Source organism: Nerophis lumbriciformis, linkage group LG24, assembly GCF_033978685.3.
Source record: "Nerophis lumbriciformis linkage group LG24, RoL_Nlum_v2.1, whole genome shotgun sequence".
Classification (NCBI taxonomy): Eukaryota; Metazoa; Chordata; class Actinopteri; order Syngnathiformes; family Syngnathidae; genus Nerophis; species Nerophis lumbriciformis.
The window spans coordinates 19,706,932-19,723,887 of NC_084571.2; the positions used below are offsets into that span (position 1 = coordinate 19,706,932).

General features: G+C 39.5%; 1 protein-coding gene across 7 annotated transcripts in view; it reads right to left on the reverse strand.

Annotated features, from left to right (window-relative positions):
• The window catches only part of LOC133620350 (potassium channel subfamily T member 1-like), a 289,334-nt gene that overhangs the window by 5,646 nt on the left and 266,732 nt on the right, over positions 1-16,956 (reverse strand). For 4 of the 7 annotated variants that reach the window (XM_061981784.1, XM_061981791.1, XM_061981790.1 and 1 more), the window contains 4 exons: positions 15,767-15,787; positions 15,359-15,656; positions 7,575-7,637; positions 7,362-7,412 (listed from right to left, as the gene is read on the reverse strand). In XM_061981784.1, the coding sequence (XP_061837768.1) occupies positions 7,362-7,412; positions 7,575-7,637; positions 15,359-15,656; positions 15,767-15,787 (433 nt within the window). The remainder of the gene's footprint in view (positions 1-7,361; positions 7,413-7,574; positions 7,638-15,358; positions 15,657-15,766; positions 15,788-16,956) is intronic. The other 3 variants (XM_061981785.1, XM_061981788.1, XM_061981789.1) reach the window with 3 other exon arrangements.

Consider the following 16,956-nt stretch of genomic DNA (forward strand, 5'->3'; position numbering starts at 1 on the left):
GACAAAGGGGCGGGGCCAGGTGAGGACATGCGCCGCTTCAAACATGCACACGTCGCCATTGTCACCTCATTCCGACACTGGACTGACTAGCTGGTGAGGCGGGAGGTTGCCATGCCGACGGACGACAGTCAGCCCCCATGGCGACGGACACACAAAAAGAGGACATGCTCCAGCATCCGTCAGACTGAACCACAGCGGTAAAGGAGAGCAGGACGCGGCAGCAGTGCGAGAGGGGAGGACGCCATCTTGGATCAGAACGCGATTCATTAGTTTTGCTGCAGCGTGAACGCATGGCTGATAAGATTCCATACTACAAATATGACTCACAAAGTTAATCAGGATCACTTTTCATTGGCACGGAGTGAGTTATTATTACTGAATTAACTACTGGTACTAGTATTGTATCGCGGTACTAATGAATCAAAACTAGGTACTATATTCTGTTTGAAAAGTACCGCTTCCCTAGTTATTAATTTTTTTAATGTGGTGACATTGCTGGTTTTACGAGCAGAGGAGCATGTTGGGCAGCGCACACACACAAAGTACTTACAAGCAGACACAGTGTGTAGACAGAAAAGGGAGAATGGACGCATTTTGGTGTAAAAAAGTAAAGATAAAGGTGAAGTTATAACACTGAAACACCCCGCAGGAAGAGGTGCACTAATCCTGGCCTCCATGGCGACAGATAAAGTAAGTTTCTTACAAGTAAGAAACCTCCAAAACGGTGTCGGAAGAAGCCGCCAAGAAGATGCAGCACCTCACAGTATCCGAACACTAACCATGTTTGTCGGCGGAGTAATCAAAGTTGTGCAACTAATGACTCCTCGCACACGTGGAGTTACAAAGTCTTGTGTGTTTTCCAGAATACTCCGGTATTTCCTGGAGGATGAGGAAATAGCTAAACATGCTTCATTACACACCCTAGGACAGTTTTTCAACCTTTTTTGAGCCGAGGCACATTTTTTGCGTTGAAAAAATCAGAAATCATTAAAAAACAAAACTCAGTTGACAGTAAAAAGTCGTTGCCGCAATTGTTGGATATGATTTTAAAGCATAACCAAGCATGCATCACTATAGCTCTTGTCTCAAAGTAGGTGTACTGTCACCACCTGTCACATCACACCCTGACTTATTTGGAGTTTTTTGCTGTTTTCCTGTGTGTAGTGTTTTAGTTCTTGTCTTGCGATCCTATTTTGGTGGCTTTTTCTCTTTTTTTGGTATTTTCCTGTAGCAGTTTCATGTCTTCCTTTTGAGCGATATTTCCCACATCTACTTTGTTTTAGCAATCAAGAATATTTCAGTTGTTTTTATCCTTCTTTGTGGGGACATTGTTGATTGTCATGTCATATTCAGATGTACATTGTGGACGCCGTCTTTGCTCCTCAGTAAGTCTTTGCTGTCGTCCAGCATTCTGTTTTTGTTTAATTTGTAGCCAGTTCAGTTCTAGTTTCGTTCTGCATAGCCTTCCCTAAGCTTTAATGCCTTTTCTTATGGGCACTCACCTTTTTGTTTATTTTTGCTTTAAGCATTAGACACCTTTTTACCTGCACCCTGCCTCCCGCTGTTTCCGACATCTACAAAGCAATTAGCTACCGGCTGCCACCTACTGATATGGAAGAGTATTACATGGTTTCTCTGCTGAGCTCCAGACAGCACCGACACTCAACAACAACACATCATTTGCAGACTATAATTATTGGTTTGCAAAAAATATTTTTAACCCAAATAGGTGAAATTAGATCATCTCCCACGGCACACCAGACTGTATCTCACGGCGCGGCACAGTGGTTGAAGCTCACCGGCTAACAAAAGCCAACGCTCCTGAATGTAAACAAATGCCATGGGTGGATCTACACCTGACATCCTCTGTAATGATACCAAGTACAAGAGCGTATCTAGTCGATACTACTATGATTACATCCATGTTTTATCGTCACAAAATCTTTTTTCCTTTTTCAAAAATTCATATTATGTACTGGTACCCAAATATGATTATGGTACCTGTACCAAAATATTGGTATGTCTTTTTATCAAACCAAACAATAAATGGATTCAGTGTAAAAAAAGAAAAACTTTTGTAAAAAAGACACGAATGAACCTTCATACCTAAGAAACATGAACACACCATTAAGGTCCTTCTTATCTTGCTGATTGTATTGTGGTGTCCTAAAATCTGCCTTCCAAAAACGCCGGCTTATTAGTGACCCCCGGAGCCCTAAACAAGTCTGCAGGCCCCAGAGCAGGAGTTTCAAACTCGTTTTGTCTCAGGGGCCGCATGGAGGAAACTATATCCCCACCTGGACAGGTAAAATCATGGTCCATAAAGACATGGATGACAGAGTCTGGTGTGGATGAACTTGACTGGCCTGCACAGAGTCCTGGCCTGAACCCGATAGAACACCTTTGGGATGAATTAGAATGGAGACTGAGAGCCAGGCCTTCTCCACCAACACCAGTGTGTGACCTCACCAATGCGCTTTTGGAAGAATGGTGGAAAATTCCTATAAACACACTCCACAGTCATGTTGGAAGAGGAAGGGGCCCGCTACAAACTGGTCCCACAAGGTTGGGAGCATGGAATTGTCCAAAATGTTTTGGTATCCTGGAGCATTCAAAGTTCCTTTCACTGGAACTAAGGGGCCAAGCCCAACTCCTGAAAAACAACCCCACCCCATAATTCCTCCTCCACCAAATTTCACACTCGGCACAATGCAGTCCGAAATGTAGCTTTCTCCTGGCAACGTCCAAACCCAGACTGGTCCATCAGATTGCCAGATGGAAAAGCGTGATTCATCACTCCAGAGAAGGCGTCTCCACTGCTCTAGAGTCCAGTGGGGACGTGCTTTACACCACTGCATCCCACGCTTTGCATTGGACTTGGTGATGTATGGCTTAGATGCAGCTGATCGGCCATGGAAACCCATTCCATGAAGCTCTCTGCGTACTGTACGTGGGCTAATTGGAAGGTCACATGAAGTTTGGAGCTCTGTAGCAACTGACTGTGCAGAAAGTCTTTGCACTATGCTTACCTCTCTGTCAGTTTACCTGGCCTACCACTTGGTGGCTGAGTTGCTGTTGTTCCCAAACTCTACCATTTTCTTATAATAAAGCCGACAGTTGATTTTGGAATATTTAGGAGCGAGGAAATTTCAAGACTGGATTTGTTGCACAGGTGGCATCCAATGACAGTTCACGCTGGAAATCACTGAAAGCGGCCCATTCTTTCACAAATGTTTGTAGAAACAGTCTACATGCCTAAGTGCTTGATGTTATACACCTGTGGCCGGGCCAAGTGATTAGGACACCTGATTCTCATCATTTGGATGGTTGGCCAAATACTTTTGGCAATATAGTGTATTTCAAAAGAAAATGCTGAGATTTATCAGGTTTTCATGGAAGAAGCAATAAAAAAAATAGCAGGTTTAAAGTATATGGAAAAATGCCCATTATAAGATGGAGTCAATGAGGGACAAAAGGGTCCCGGGGAACTCCAATGTACGTTCACTCAAATACTAAAATAACTTCCAATACACATTTTGAGAATAATTCCTTTTTGACTCCTGTTTTATGGCGGGGCACTCAACTTTAAAGGCGCACCCACTGTGTTGGAGTGTGAACCAGAGTTCCCTCCCTCACATACATATCTTCCTATACTCAAATCTATTCCATAAACCCGTCTCTTTCAGAAATGTCACTATAATGTTCTGGTTGCTGCTTCGTGGCCCTTTGAGAGTAACCTCCTTCTGTCCATGTCTTCTAACTTCCTCTCAGTCTGCTGTGTTCTGATCAAAGTCCTGATATGATTCCTTCCTGTTGTGCTCCCCCTTACAGTTTTTCCCGCTTTTACTATGTTTTGTATGTGTCTCCCTGTTGTACTTACAGTCTGTCCCAATGTTGTTGCCACTGTAATTAATGATGTTGCCTCTGTCTTACTGAGCGCTAACTCTCTGTGCTGGCCATATTTAACTGATTCTCCTTCTTTCATCAACATTTTGTTGCATGATGTTGTATTCGAAGGCGATAAAAAGACTCACAAAGGGTTAAAGCATAGTCCAGCTGTTTACTGACAAATACTATTCATGATCAATTAAAAAAGTACCAATGATTGTCACACACACGCTAGGTGTGGCAAAATTATTCTCTGCATTTGACCCATCACCCTTGATCACCCCCTGGGAGGTGAGGGGAGCAGTGAGCAGCAGCAGTGGCCACGCCCAGGAATCATTTTTGGTGATTTAACCCTCAATTCTAACCCTTGATGCTAAGGGAGGTAATGGGTCCCATTTTTATAGTCTTTGGTATGACTCGGCCGGGGTTTGAACTCACAACCTAACCATCTATTTTTACTGCAAATGAATATTGGCTCCAAATATCGACTGCTAATAATCGGTATCAGCCCTGAAAAAAACAAAAACATATCAGTCGATCTCTAGTTTCGATCTGGTGTTGTCGTTGTGAGTTTGTGCAGTCCTTTGAGACAATTGTGAGTAGGGTTGTACGGTATACCAGTACTCGTATAGTACCGTGATACTAAATTATCATATTCGGTACTATACCGCCTCTAAAAAGTACTGGTCCACCCACCCCTTTTTTTTAACGGGCATGACGGCGCGTCGTCGTCACGTCGTGACATTGCTGGTTTTACCAGCAGAGGAGCATGTTCGGCAGCGCGCACACACGGAGTACTTACAAGCAGACACAGTGTGTAGACAGAAAAGGGAGAATGGACGCATTTTGATGTAAAAAGTAAAGATAAAGGTGAAGTTATAACACTGAAACACCCTCAGGAAGAGGTGCTTTAAGACATGACTAGCTAGCTAGCAGCTAACATCCATCCGCAGCCGGCAGTGTTTTAGCTACTTCTAAATCACTAATCCTGGCCTCCATGCCGACAAATAAAGTATGTTTCTTACAAATATCATTATCACTGGAGGACGAGGAATAGCTAAACATGCTTCACTACACACCCTAGGAGGATACAATAGCTCACCGGCGTCACAATGTAAACAAATGCCATGGGTGGACCTACACCTGACATCCACTGTAATGATACCAAGTACAAGAGAGTATATAGTCGATACTACTATGATTACATCCATATTTTTTATCGTCACAAAATCGTTTTTCCTTTTTTTTAAATTCATATTATGTTTGTAACTACTTGGTATCGAATCGATACCTAAATGTGTGGTATCATCCAAAACTAATGTAACGTATCAAAGAAGAGAAGAATAAGTGATTATTACATTTTAACAGAAGTGTAGATAGAACATGTTAAAACAGAAAATAAGCAGATATTAACAGTAAATTAACAAGTAGATTAAAAATCCATTTTTTACAGTTTGTCCCTCATAATGTAGACAAAATAATAGGTGTATAAATGACACATAATGTTACTGCATACGTCAGCAGACTAATTAGGAGTCTTTGTTTGTTTACTTCCTACTAAAAGACAAGTTGTCGAGTATGTTCACTATTTTATTTTATTTATTTATTTACTTGTGATGAAGGGCTATGTAAACACGTTTTGATTGGTCGATTACAGTACAGTACATGTGAGATCCAAGATGCACGCCTCACTCTGCAGACATGACACATCCTGCTCCGGTCGAGAAGCCAAACCGACGCCCTGCGGGACTCCAGCTTTTTTTGGGACGCCGACCTCACATGTGCACGATGCATAGAGATAGAGAGTGACAGAAGGGCGAGAGACTGGCTGCTGATCTTCTGGACACGCTTCACTCCAACACACACACACACACACACACACACACACACACACACACACACACACACACACCCCCACACGCACACGCACACGCACACGCACACGCGCACACACACGCACACATTCTTATAATAAAAGTCGTAATTTTACTCAACGCAAGTAAAACTTTTACAAGAAAAAAGTAAGATTTGTGCAATATTATGATAAAAGTTGGAATTTAAACTTAATAACAGTCGTAATTTTACAAGGAAAGCTAAACAGTTTGGCAATTGTATGAAAAGAGTCGTAATTGTACTTGACAAAATTCACAATTTTATCAGAAAACTTTAACATTTTGGCAATATTATAATGATAATCTGAATTTTACTTGGCAAAATGATGACAAAAGTCATAATTCTACTCAAAAAATGTCACTATTTTACAAGAACCACAAAAAAAAGTGCAATATTGTGACAAAATTCAGCATTCTATATGACAAATGTCACCATTTTGCATTAAAAAGTAATAATTTTACGAGAAAACATTGCAATATTACAGAAACAGAAAGAATATGAGAAATTGTTCCCAGTTTTATAAGAAAAAAGTTGACACATTGTGAGAAAAAGACTGATTTTAGTTCATAAATTTTTTGGGGAATTTTTTGTTTGTAATTGGTTTTTAATCTTCATTATTTACTTCAAGTTATTACAGTATGTCTCTATATACATATTTAATTAATTTTTTTAAATACATTTTGGCCAGAGGGGGCGCGTTTCAATTTCTTACACACACACTTGTTATTTCATATGTTGGCTAGAGGGGGAGCACTTCAAATTTTTACACACACTTGTCATTTCATATGTTGACCAGAGGGGGAGCACTTTTAAAAGCGACACACAGTCAATTTGAAAAATCTTTCCTTTTTGGAACCACCCTCATTTTGATAGATTTCACCACCAGGGGTGCAAATGAAATCTCTATTTTTTGTTTTTTTGTAATGCGCTTAAGGCAGATGACAAAGGACTCAGGGACCACAGATGGCCCCTGTGCCGCACTTTGGGCAACCTAGCTGTAGAAGCTAACTGTTAATGGCCACTATAGTCTTAGTAGCGTAGTGTATTTGTTCATCCTTTGCTCACATACGGGCTGTCTTACGTCAGCACCGGAAGTCGTAAAATCAACTGTTCACCTTGCGGGTTTTTTCGGGGATGAATAGGGAAGTCCTTCTTTAGCTGCCGCCTTGTTTTATCATATATTGCTGCCTTTGCACCTGTTGATGTTTATTTTTGTACGCACATTAAATCAACAAAATAATCCTGACTTTGGAGCAATGTTCACGGACTCTAGTATTTGGCTCTCTATTAGATGCAATGTTATTGGGACCATGATTTATGTCATCACTTGTTCAGACCTCCTCATATGGAAGCTACTTTTCCTTGTTGGTGTCTCAAGAAGGGTAGAAATACAAGGATACACACACACACACACACACACACACACACACACACACACACACACACACACATACACGCACACGCGCGCACACACATACACACACACACACACACACACACACACACACACACGCACACGCACACGCGCGCACACACACACTCACACACACGCACACACATGCAGTTAAATAGAGTCTAACCTGGCGGCCGGGTCGCGTCTCTATACGGCTGCTCTGATATGTCCTGCAACTCTGAGCAACGGTATTGATACGGTTAAGGTCAGCACACGTTGTGAAAGTGCAGCACACACAGCTGGAGCAGGAGGATGCTGGTGAAAGGATGAGATCCTTCCCACCACACGCTGTCACCATTCACACGCTGCACAACCAGTGTCAAGAGTGCACACACTTTACCTTGCAAATATCCGAGATTTACTCGGTTCATCACATCGCTCGCAGTGAGATTAGAAACATCCTCTACAAAGCCCAAAGAGAGTCAGAGAGAGAGAGAGAGAGAGAGGAGAGAAAGGAAACAAATCAGGCAAGCAGAGAATGCATTTGCTGTCGGAGAAGGTGAAGCCTCCAAAAAATGAGAAGATGCAAAAAGTCAAAGACAAAAAACAAGCCATGCGTTATTTGAGTGTGCACAGAATGACTTGTGAGGTGAGACAGACGTGAACAAGAGCATGTATTGTCTAGTTATGATGTAAAGGAGAGGTGTCGATGAGAGGACATTTTATGACGTTTCTTTCTATAGCAGGGGTGCCCGTTACTTCAATCGCGAGCTACCGGTCGATCGCGGCAGCCATTAAAAAAATTTATCTAAAAATTAGCAATCATTAATCTTCATTATGACGTTATTTTTGTCACATTCGTGACAAAAGGGTCTTGTGAGATGACGCTGGCTGCTGCCAGATCATTATTAATTAAAAAACGACCAACAGGAAGGCGAGAAACACTTTTCATTTAAACTTTTATATGTCAAAACTCTAAAGACTGACCGCACAGTTCCTGTCTTCACAATAAAAGCCCTGCTTCATCCTGCCTGAGCTAACAAAATAAGAGTCTCAGAAAACTAGCAAGCTACGGAGTTTGCCGCCAATGTATTTCTTGTAAAGTGTATAAAAAGGAGTATGGAAGCTGGACACTTTCATGTGGTATTGGACAGAAAGGAGGACTTGTCTTCTCCTCCATTTGAAAATGTGGACGTTATCATCACTACTGTCTCATTCCAATCAATGCAAGTCATCACAATCATACCAACTTATATTCTTGTCTTCATGGAAGAAACGTGCTTGTATTATCATTAAACACTTTTCACTTGTTAACCTCTCTTTCATAAATAAATCAATATAAACGATATATATGAATGATCCCCTCCACTTGGTACATTGAAAAGTAGCTGGCCTGCAGAAAAAGTGTGGCCATGTGTTTTGATGTAAAGGGGAGGTGTCAATGAAAGGGCTTTTTTTTTAACTTTTCTTAATTTGATTACATGTAATAGTATCATTTTATTGTTATAATTTTGCATATCTTTAATTTAGGTAACAAGGGACTGCAGATGGAAATGAGCTATTTAGCTATAATCTGGTGCAGAACATACAGTATCTGTCTTTGAGCGTCATGTCTCTGTGCGTTGTCCCTTCAAATAAAGACTCAACTAAACTTCCAAATGATTCATATTACGTCGACGCTCACTCAGGAGATCTGGAGCGTTTGGCCGCGTGATTGTTGACACAAGACAATGTTCAGCCATGATTCTGCCAGGCGGGTGTTGTGGGGAGCATGACGTGACGCCAACTTTAAAGGTGAGCACATGCAAATGGGGACGTGACACATTCACATGTAGCAGGGTTCCTCTGGTGTGGTTTTTAACATCCAATGTACACTCCAACATATTTGTCCATCATTTACCAAACCCTCTGTTTGCTAACTTTTCTGTTTACGAGCTTTGAGAAGAAAAATGTGCTGCATGCACTTCAATAGTATGTGATCACGTGACATGATATTCCCAGCACTTTTTAATACCAACAATATATATCAGTTTGTTAGCAAAAAAAAGAAAGAAGCAATCATCAAATGTGTAGGTACTCTCTGAAGGCAGCCATCGCCACCATGTTACCACTTTGACATTTTGAAATAGAGCTTTTTCACCGCATTGTCGGGCTGCAACCATTAGTACACAATAAAAGTTGTCGCCGACGATGATATTTGTCGACAATATTCATGGCGTCGTCACTAGGGTTTTTCCGGGCGGACGTGGGTCATTGGCAAAAACAACGCCGGTGATGTAAAGTAAAGTTTGAGGATATGTCCTCTTATTCTTGTTAAAACATGAATAATTGCTCATTTTGCAAAGTCGAGCCTATACTTGATTCTATTCCATAAACCCATTTATGCCCTATTGTATCCTCCTAGGGCAGGGGTCACCAACCTGTGGGCACCATGTCGCCCGTAAGGACCAGGGGCCGTATTTATCAAGCGTCTTAGAATAACTCCTAAGAAGTCTGCTAAGAGTTGACTTATGAGTAAAGAAATTCTTCGCTGAAAGCTGCACTTAAAAGTTAGTTATCAAGCGTCTTACTCACACTTTCAGCGAAGTGTAGGACTGAATCTTAAGTGTCACACTCAGAGCTGAATTACGACATTACGATGTGCCGTAAACGGAATTTCAGGTGACGTCATTTCTGTGTCCATAGAAATGACCAATCATGGAAGGGAATCCCTTGTCTAAGAATAAAGAAATATCTTAGAAATTTTTAAGTGGACAATGGGAGTGTTTGACAATAAGCTACAAAATAATACAAAACAAACAAACAATATTGGCAATGAATCAAAAATAAATGTTTCCTTTTCTTTCCAATTCATTTTCCCAGTGGCGAGATATCGAAGCATTGTGATGACCTTTAGTTCTGCTGTGAAAGGTCTGCTGCGTGATGTTGCTGATGAGATGACGGCCCTTATTAAATCTGGGACAAAAATAATACCCGCTCTGTCTAAACGATACCGTTTGATCAGCTGCTCGTCATCAAACAAAGCCAGGACATCCTTCCGCTCCCTGAACGTTCGCGCACGTCTCTCTCGCCTCAGTGCCATCCCCCGCTGGCAACTCCTAACCACTGAGGACACCTCTGAAGGTCTCTGAAATATCGTGGAGAGTAGGAGTGATTCTTAGACTTAAGAAAGTTGATAAATAGCTTTTATTCTTAAGTTTGAGAGTAGGACTAAATTTCGCAAATTCTCAGGACTTAAGTGTAAAATGGCACTCTAAGACGCTTGATAAATACGGCCCCAGATGAGTAGCCCGCTGGCCTGTTCTAAAAATAGCTCAAATAGCAGCACTTACCAGTGAGCTGCCTCTATTTCTTTTAATTGTATTTATTTACTAGCAAGCTGGTCTCGCTTTGCTCGACATTTTTAATTCTAAGAGAGACAAAACTTAAATAGAATTTGAAAATCCAAGAAAATATTATAAAGACTTGGTCTTCACTAACTGACAAAGAAACAGATAACAGATTTGGTGTCCAGTTCAAAGTGTGACATGATTTATTTAAAAATGTGAGAGTTGACTTTGGTATTTTACATGAGTTATTATTTGTACAAACATGGTGCAAAGTAATTCATGATTTGTTAAAACATGTTAGTGGCTAGCTAGTTAAAATGGGATATTGTGATTTCACAAGACTGTCTTAGAAGTGATCATTTGAAAATGTTCAATTTGAAAAATGTGCACTGAGAGAAAATATAAAAATACAGTGTTGCATATTGATATTTATCTGTTTCTATATATATTTATTGTGAGAAATCATTAAGATGATCAGTGTTTCCACAAAGATAAATATCATTAATTATTAATAATAACATAGAGTTAAGGGTAAATTGAGCAAATTGGCTATTTCTGGCAATTTATTTAAGTGTGTATCAAACTGGTAGCCCTTCGCATTAATCAGTACCCAAGAAGTAGCTCTTGGTTTCAAAAAGGTTGGTGACCCCTGTCCTAGAGTGTGTAGTGAAGCATGTTTAGCTATTCCTCGTCCTACAGTATTAATGGTACTTGTAAGAAACATACTTTATTTGTCGCCATGGAGGCCAGGATTAGTGATTTAGAAGTAGCTAAAACACTGTTGATGGATGTTAGCTGCTAGCTAGCTAGCCATGTCTTAAAGCACCTCTTCCTGAGGGTGTTTCAGTGTTATAACTTCACCTTTATCTTTACTTTTTACAACAAAATGCGTCCGTTCTCCCTTTTCTGTCTACACACTGTGTCTGCTTGTAAGTACTCTGTGTGCGCGCGCTGCCGAACATGCTCTTCTGCTCGTAAAAACAAGCAATGTACTTTTCAAACAGAGTATAGTACCGTTTTTTATTCATTAGTACCGCGATACTATACTAGTACTACTGGTATACCGTACAACCCTACTAGCTAGCTCACGAGAGTGAGACCAAGTTGTGTGAAAAATAAACTTTAACTTTAATTTTAGTTCAAGTCAGCCAGTTAAACTTTGTTGATATCAATTCAAGTACTTTTTAAGGCAACGTCAATTTGCAATGTGGTAAAAAAAAGACACTTTAACAAACGCGCCTGTGGAGGTATTATAGGATTAAACATACAGATTGCCATTTAAAAAATGTATCAAAAGATATAATTCTACACATTGAGTCTATTAGAATGCTAAAACTGTTATCAATAATCAATATATCAGTGTGCAGATTTTTAAACATCACAAAATCATTTTCTTTCAGAGGAAGTTAGATTTGGTGCTTTATTGTTTGTTTTCTTCGCTGCTATTTTAACTGTTTTTTAATACATAAACAAGGTTAAATGTTTTTTTTGTTAGCACTCTGCCTTTCCTTACTTTTAAATGGAAAACATTTTATTAGTCATTTTAATGTTTGTAGCAGCTGAATGAGCAGCACAGAATAAATAAATATTTATGAATGAATTAGTCATCTTTGTTGTTATTTTAGACATCAGCACATGGCTAAAATAACTTAAGCTGCATTTAAAAATTAGAGCCATTAAATACGTGTACGCTTTAGTACCCGATTAGTCGACTAATTGTTAGGATAATCGTTGACTAATCGACTATCAAGATAGCCGTTAGTTGCAGTCCTAGTCATACTGGATATGAACATAGACCCTGGAACCCTGAGTGGGCATGATGGAGATGATCAATGCTGAATGAGGGCAGAGATTATGGAGACATTAAAGGGACAAGCGGTAGAAAATGGATGCATGATGATGTTGATGCTCACGTATGACCAGCATGTTTATGTTCATGCTACACGGCGGAATGTGCCATAAGACCCATGACAAACCATACAAACAGATTGGAGTTCCTCTATAGTGCACAAAAATAAGACTACAGCTCTGTGGGCGGAGCCAAAGCATCACCTATGCAGACTGCGGACACGCCCACCCGGCGTAAGTTTTGACACAGTTTGCCATGACGGCTTTTTTTTTGGCTGTAGGAAAATAATGAAATATTAAAAATATTAATAATAATTACAATTAAGTAATGTAAATATGTAACAATATAAGACATGTATAAAAATATAAAATACATTTGAAAAATAATGAAAATAACATTCACAACACTTGTTTATAGGGATGGGTACGCAATTCTGTGCTTTTATAAGCGGCAACCAACTTCCGTCAGTACTACCGGATATCCATTCACGGATCATCACATGGTGCCATATTTCCATACCTTTGTTAGTGTGAGGTTGCAGACTAAAACACTTGGTGAGGAAACAATCACTCCATCAGCATCTAGAGGGGACTCTAAGACTGGAAGTCATGTTGCAACAAAGCATGTATGCGCGGTAGAAAACGCTCTAACGTAAAGTCAGGCTCCACTCTTCCAAAATGCGCTAGCTTGATGCTAATTTGCTACTATTAGCATTAGCAATTTTACATGGCAATTTCAAAACCTCCAAATTTGGTAATTAAAACTACCACTAAGAGGAACGTTAGCTGGTGGGGAATATAATATTTAGAGTATAAACACTTTGTAAGGCGCAACATAACACATTCATCCTATTGGAAAACGCTACTTCCCAGTTGGACAACATACCAAAAATACAGTGCTGCCATCTACAGTCTCGGAAGTGCAACTCAGACAGCTGGACAGCTCAGTTTTCATAATGATCTGACTTTTCAATGTTACATTAAAATGTTATTATCTAACAATCTGCATTTACCAACACACACAAAAGTACCGAAAGTACCGATATCGATTCTCAGGCACTGGGAATTGGTACAAAAGTAAACGGTACCCATCCCTACCGGTTTATGTCACTGAAAACAATGAAAAAGATACCGCTTTAATTTATTTTGTAGTTAGTGTTCATTCTAGTTGGAATCAAGAAAGAATAACATATTTAACGATAATACATTTGAACATTTATTTATGATTGAAACTCCAATCTGCAAAAAAAATATACATACATTTTTCCCAATGAGAATGATGATGTAAAAATAAAACCAACACCATGCATGTATTAGTAGAATATATAAACAATATGAGATCATACCATAAATATCAGTGATTCTCAAACTGTGGTTTGATTCATTATTTAAGTACAGTGTTTTATTTTCCTACATTCAGTGTTACTGTTCAAACGGTGCAATGTCCAAAATATTAAATATATGTTGCCTTGTTTTTAATGAATACTTAAGCCTACTACGCTACGTCCGTCATTATATGTCATTCATTATGTCATTATATGTCATAATATGTCATTCATTATATGTCATTATATATCACTATATGTCAATATATGTCGTTATATGTCATTATATGTCATTATATATCATTATATATCATTATGTGTCTTTATATATCATTATATGTCATTATATATCATTATATGTCATTATATGTCATACATCATTATATGTCATATATTATTATATTATATGTTATGACCATGCCCTGCGATGAGGTGGCGACTTGTCCAGGGTGTACCCCGCCTTCCGCCCGATTGTAGCTGAGATAGGCTCCAGCGCCCCCCCGCGACCCCAAAGGGAATAAGCGGTAGAAAATGGATGGGATGGATGGATGTTATGACCATCTTATATAATGTTATATTAACATTATATGTCATAATATGTCATTCATTATATGTCATTTTATATTATTATATGTCATTATATATCATTATATGTCATAATATGTCATTCATTACATGTCATAATATGTCATTATATGTCATTATATATAATTATATGTCATTATATGTCATAATATGTCATTATGTCATTATATATCATATGTCATTATATGTCACTATATGTCATATGTCATGTCATTCATTATATGTAATTTTATATCATTATGTCATTATATTTCATTATATATCATTATATGTCATAATGTGTAATTCATTATATGTCATAATAGTGAAGTGAAGTGAAGTGAAGTGAAGTGAATTATATTTATATAGTGCTTTTCTCTAGTGACTCAAAGTGCTTTACATAGTGAAACCCAATATCTAAGTTACATTTAAACCAGTGTGGGTGTCACTGGGAGCAGGTGGGTAAAGTGTCTTGCCAAAGACACAACAGCAGTGACTAGGATGGCGGAAGCGGGGATCGAACCTGCAACCCTCAAGTTGCTGGCACGGCCGCTCTACCAACCGAACTATACCGCCCCCATATATGGGGCGGTATAGCTATATGTCATTATATGTCCATCCATCCATTTCTACCGCTTGTCATTATATATTATTAAATGTTATTATATGTCATATGTCATTATATGTCATTATATATTATTATATGTCATAATATATCATTCATTATATGTCATTTTATATCATTATATGTCATTATATTTCATTATATATCATTATATGTCATAATATGTCATTCATTATGTCATAATATGTCATTATATGTCATATGTCATAATATGTCATTATATATCATTATATGTCATTATATGTCATTATATATCATTATGTCATATGTCATCATATATTTTTATATGTCATTATATATCATTATGTCATGTGTCATCATATATCATTATATGTCATAATATGTCATTATATATCATTATATGTTATTATATATCATTATGTCATATGTCATCATATATCATTATATGTCATTATATGCCATTATATATCATGATATGTTTTATTGGTGTTTGAGAACCACTGATATATGTTCCAAGTGAAAGTGGACTGACCGTATCCCACGGTGGGCAGGCCCAGGTGCTTCATGCGGTTCTTGACCAGCTCGGACAGCTCCTGGCGCTCGGAGCGGCGGTAGAGGTTAAGGCGCTGCTGCGAGATGCGCTCGGCCCGGCTGGAGGGCTTGGTGCTCTTCCTGCTCAGACGCCGCGCCCACTGCATGCTCTTCTTCCTCAGCAGGGGGTGCTCCGACTGCTCGCTGCCGCTGGAGCTCCTGTGCGCCGTCTTCTCCTTCCAGGACTCCTTGCGGTGGCGCTGCTCCTCCCCCTGATCCACGTTGATGGACACCTCAGACTGTGTGGGGTCAGAAGCTGTTATCACCTCGCTTTTTCATATCTGACACTTGTTTGGTTTCTCTTTCACCCTCATGACCATGGTTTCACGTTGGGGGGTCTGACTCTTACCTGCATGGAACGGTCCTTGGTCTGAAACAAGAGAGGGACGAACGCACATCCAAACAAAAGAAAAGGTGGGTGCATACAAAAAATAAATTATATTTAAAAAAAAGAACAAGCTGTATTTACTAGAGATGTTCCAAGTGGGATCTATCACATGTAGTAACTGTATATTTTTGTACAAACCCCAAACTAGTGAAGTTGTCACGTTGTGTAAATGGTAAATAAAAAGAGAATATAATGATTTGCAAATCCTTTTCAACTTATATTCAACTGAATAGACTGCAAAGACAAAATATGTAATGTACCCACTGGAAGATTTTGTTATTTTTTGCAAATATTTGCTCATTTGGAATTTGATGCCTGCAACATGTTTCAAAAAAGCTGGCACAAGTGGCAAAAAAGACTGAGAAAGTTGAGGAATGCTCATCAAAGACTTATTTGGAACATCCCAAAGGTGAACAGGCTAATTGGGAACAGGTGGGTGCCATGATTGGGTATAAAAGCATCTTCCATGAAATGCTCAGTCATTCACAAACAAGGACGGGGCGAGGGTCACCACTTTGTCAACAAATCCTGTTGGGGTCGCGGGGGGTGCTGGAGCCTATCTCAGCTGCATTCGGGCGGAAGGTGGGGCAAATGCCTGAGCAAATTGTTTAAGAAAAACATTTCTCAACCAGCTATTGCAAGGATTTTAGGGATTTCACCATCTACGGTCCGTAATATCATCAAAAGGTTCAGAGAATCTGGAGAAATCACTAAAAGGCCGAAAACCAACATTGAATGCCCGTGATCTTGGATCCCTCAGGCGGTACTGCATCAAAAAAGCGACATCAGTGTGTAAAGGATATCACCACATGGGCTCAGGAACACTTCAGAAACCCACTGTCAGTAACTACAGTTGATCACTACATCTGTAAGTGCAAGTTAAAACTCTACTATGCAAAGCCAAAGCCATTTATCAACAACACCCAGAAACGCTTCGCTGGGCCCGAGCTGATCTAAGATGGACTGATGCAAAGTGGAAAAGTGTTCTGTGGTCTGACGAGTCCACATTTCAAATAGTTTTTGGAAACTGTGGACGTCGTGTCCTCCGGAACAAAGAGGAAAAGAACCATCCGGATTGTTCTAGGCGCAAAGCGTAAAAGGCAGCATCTGTGATGGTTTGGGGGCGTATTAGTGCCCCAATTGGCACATCT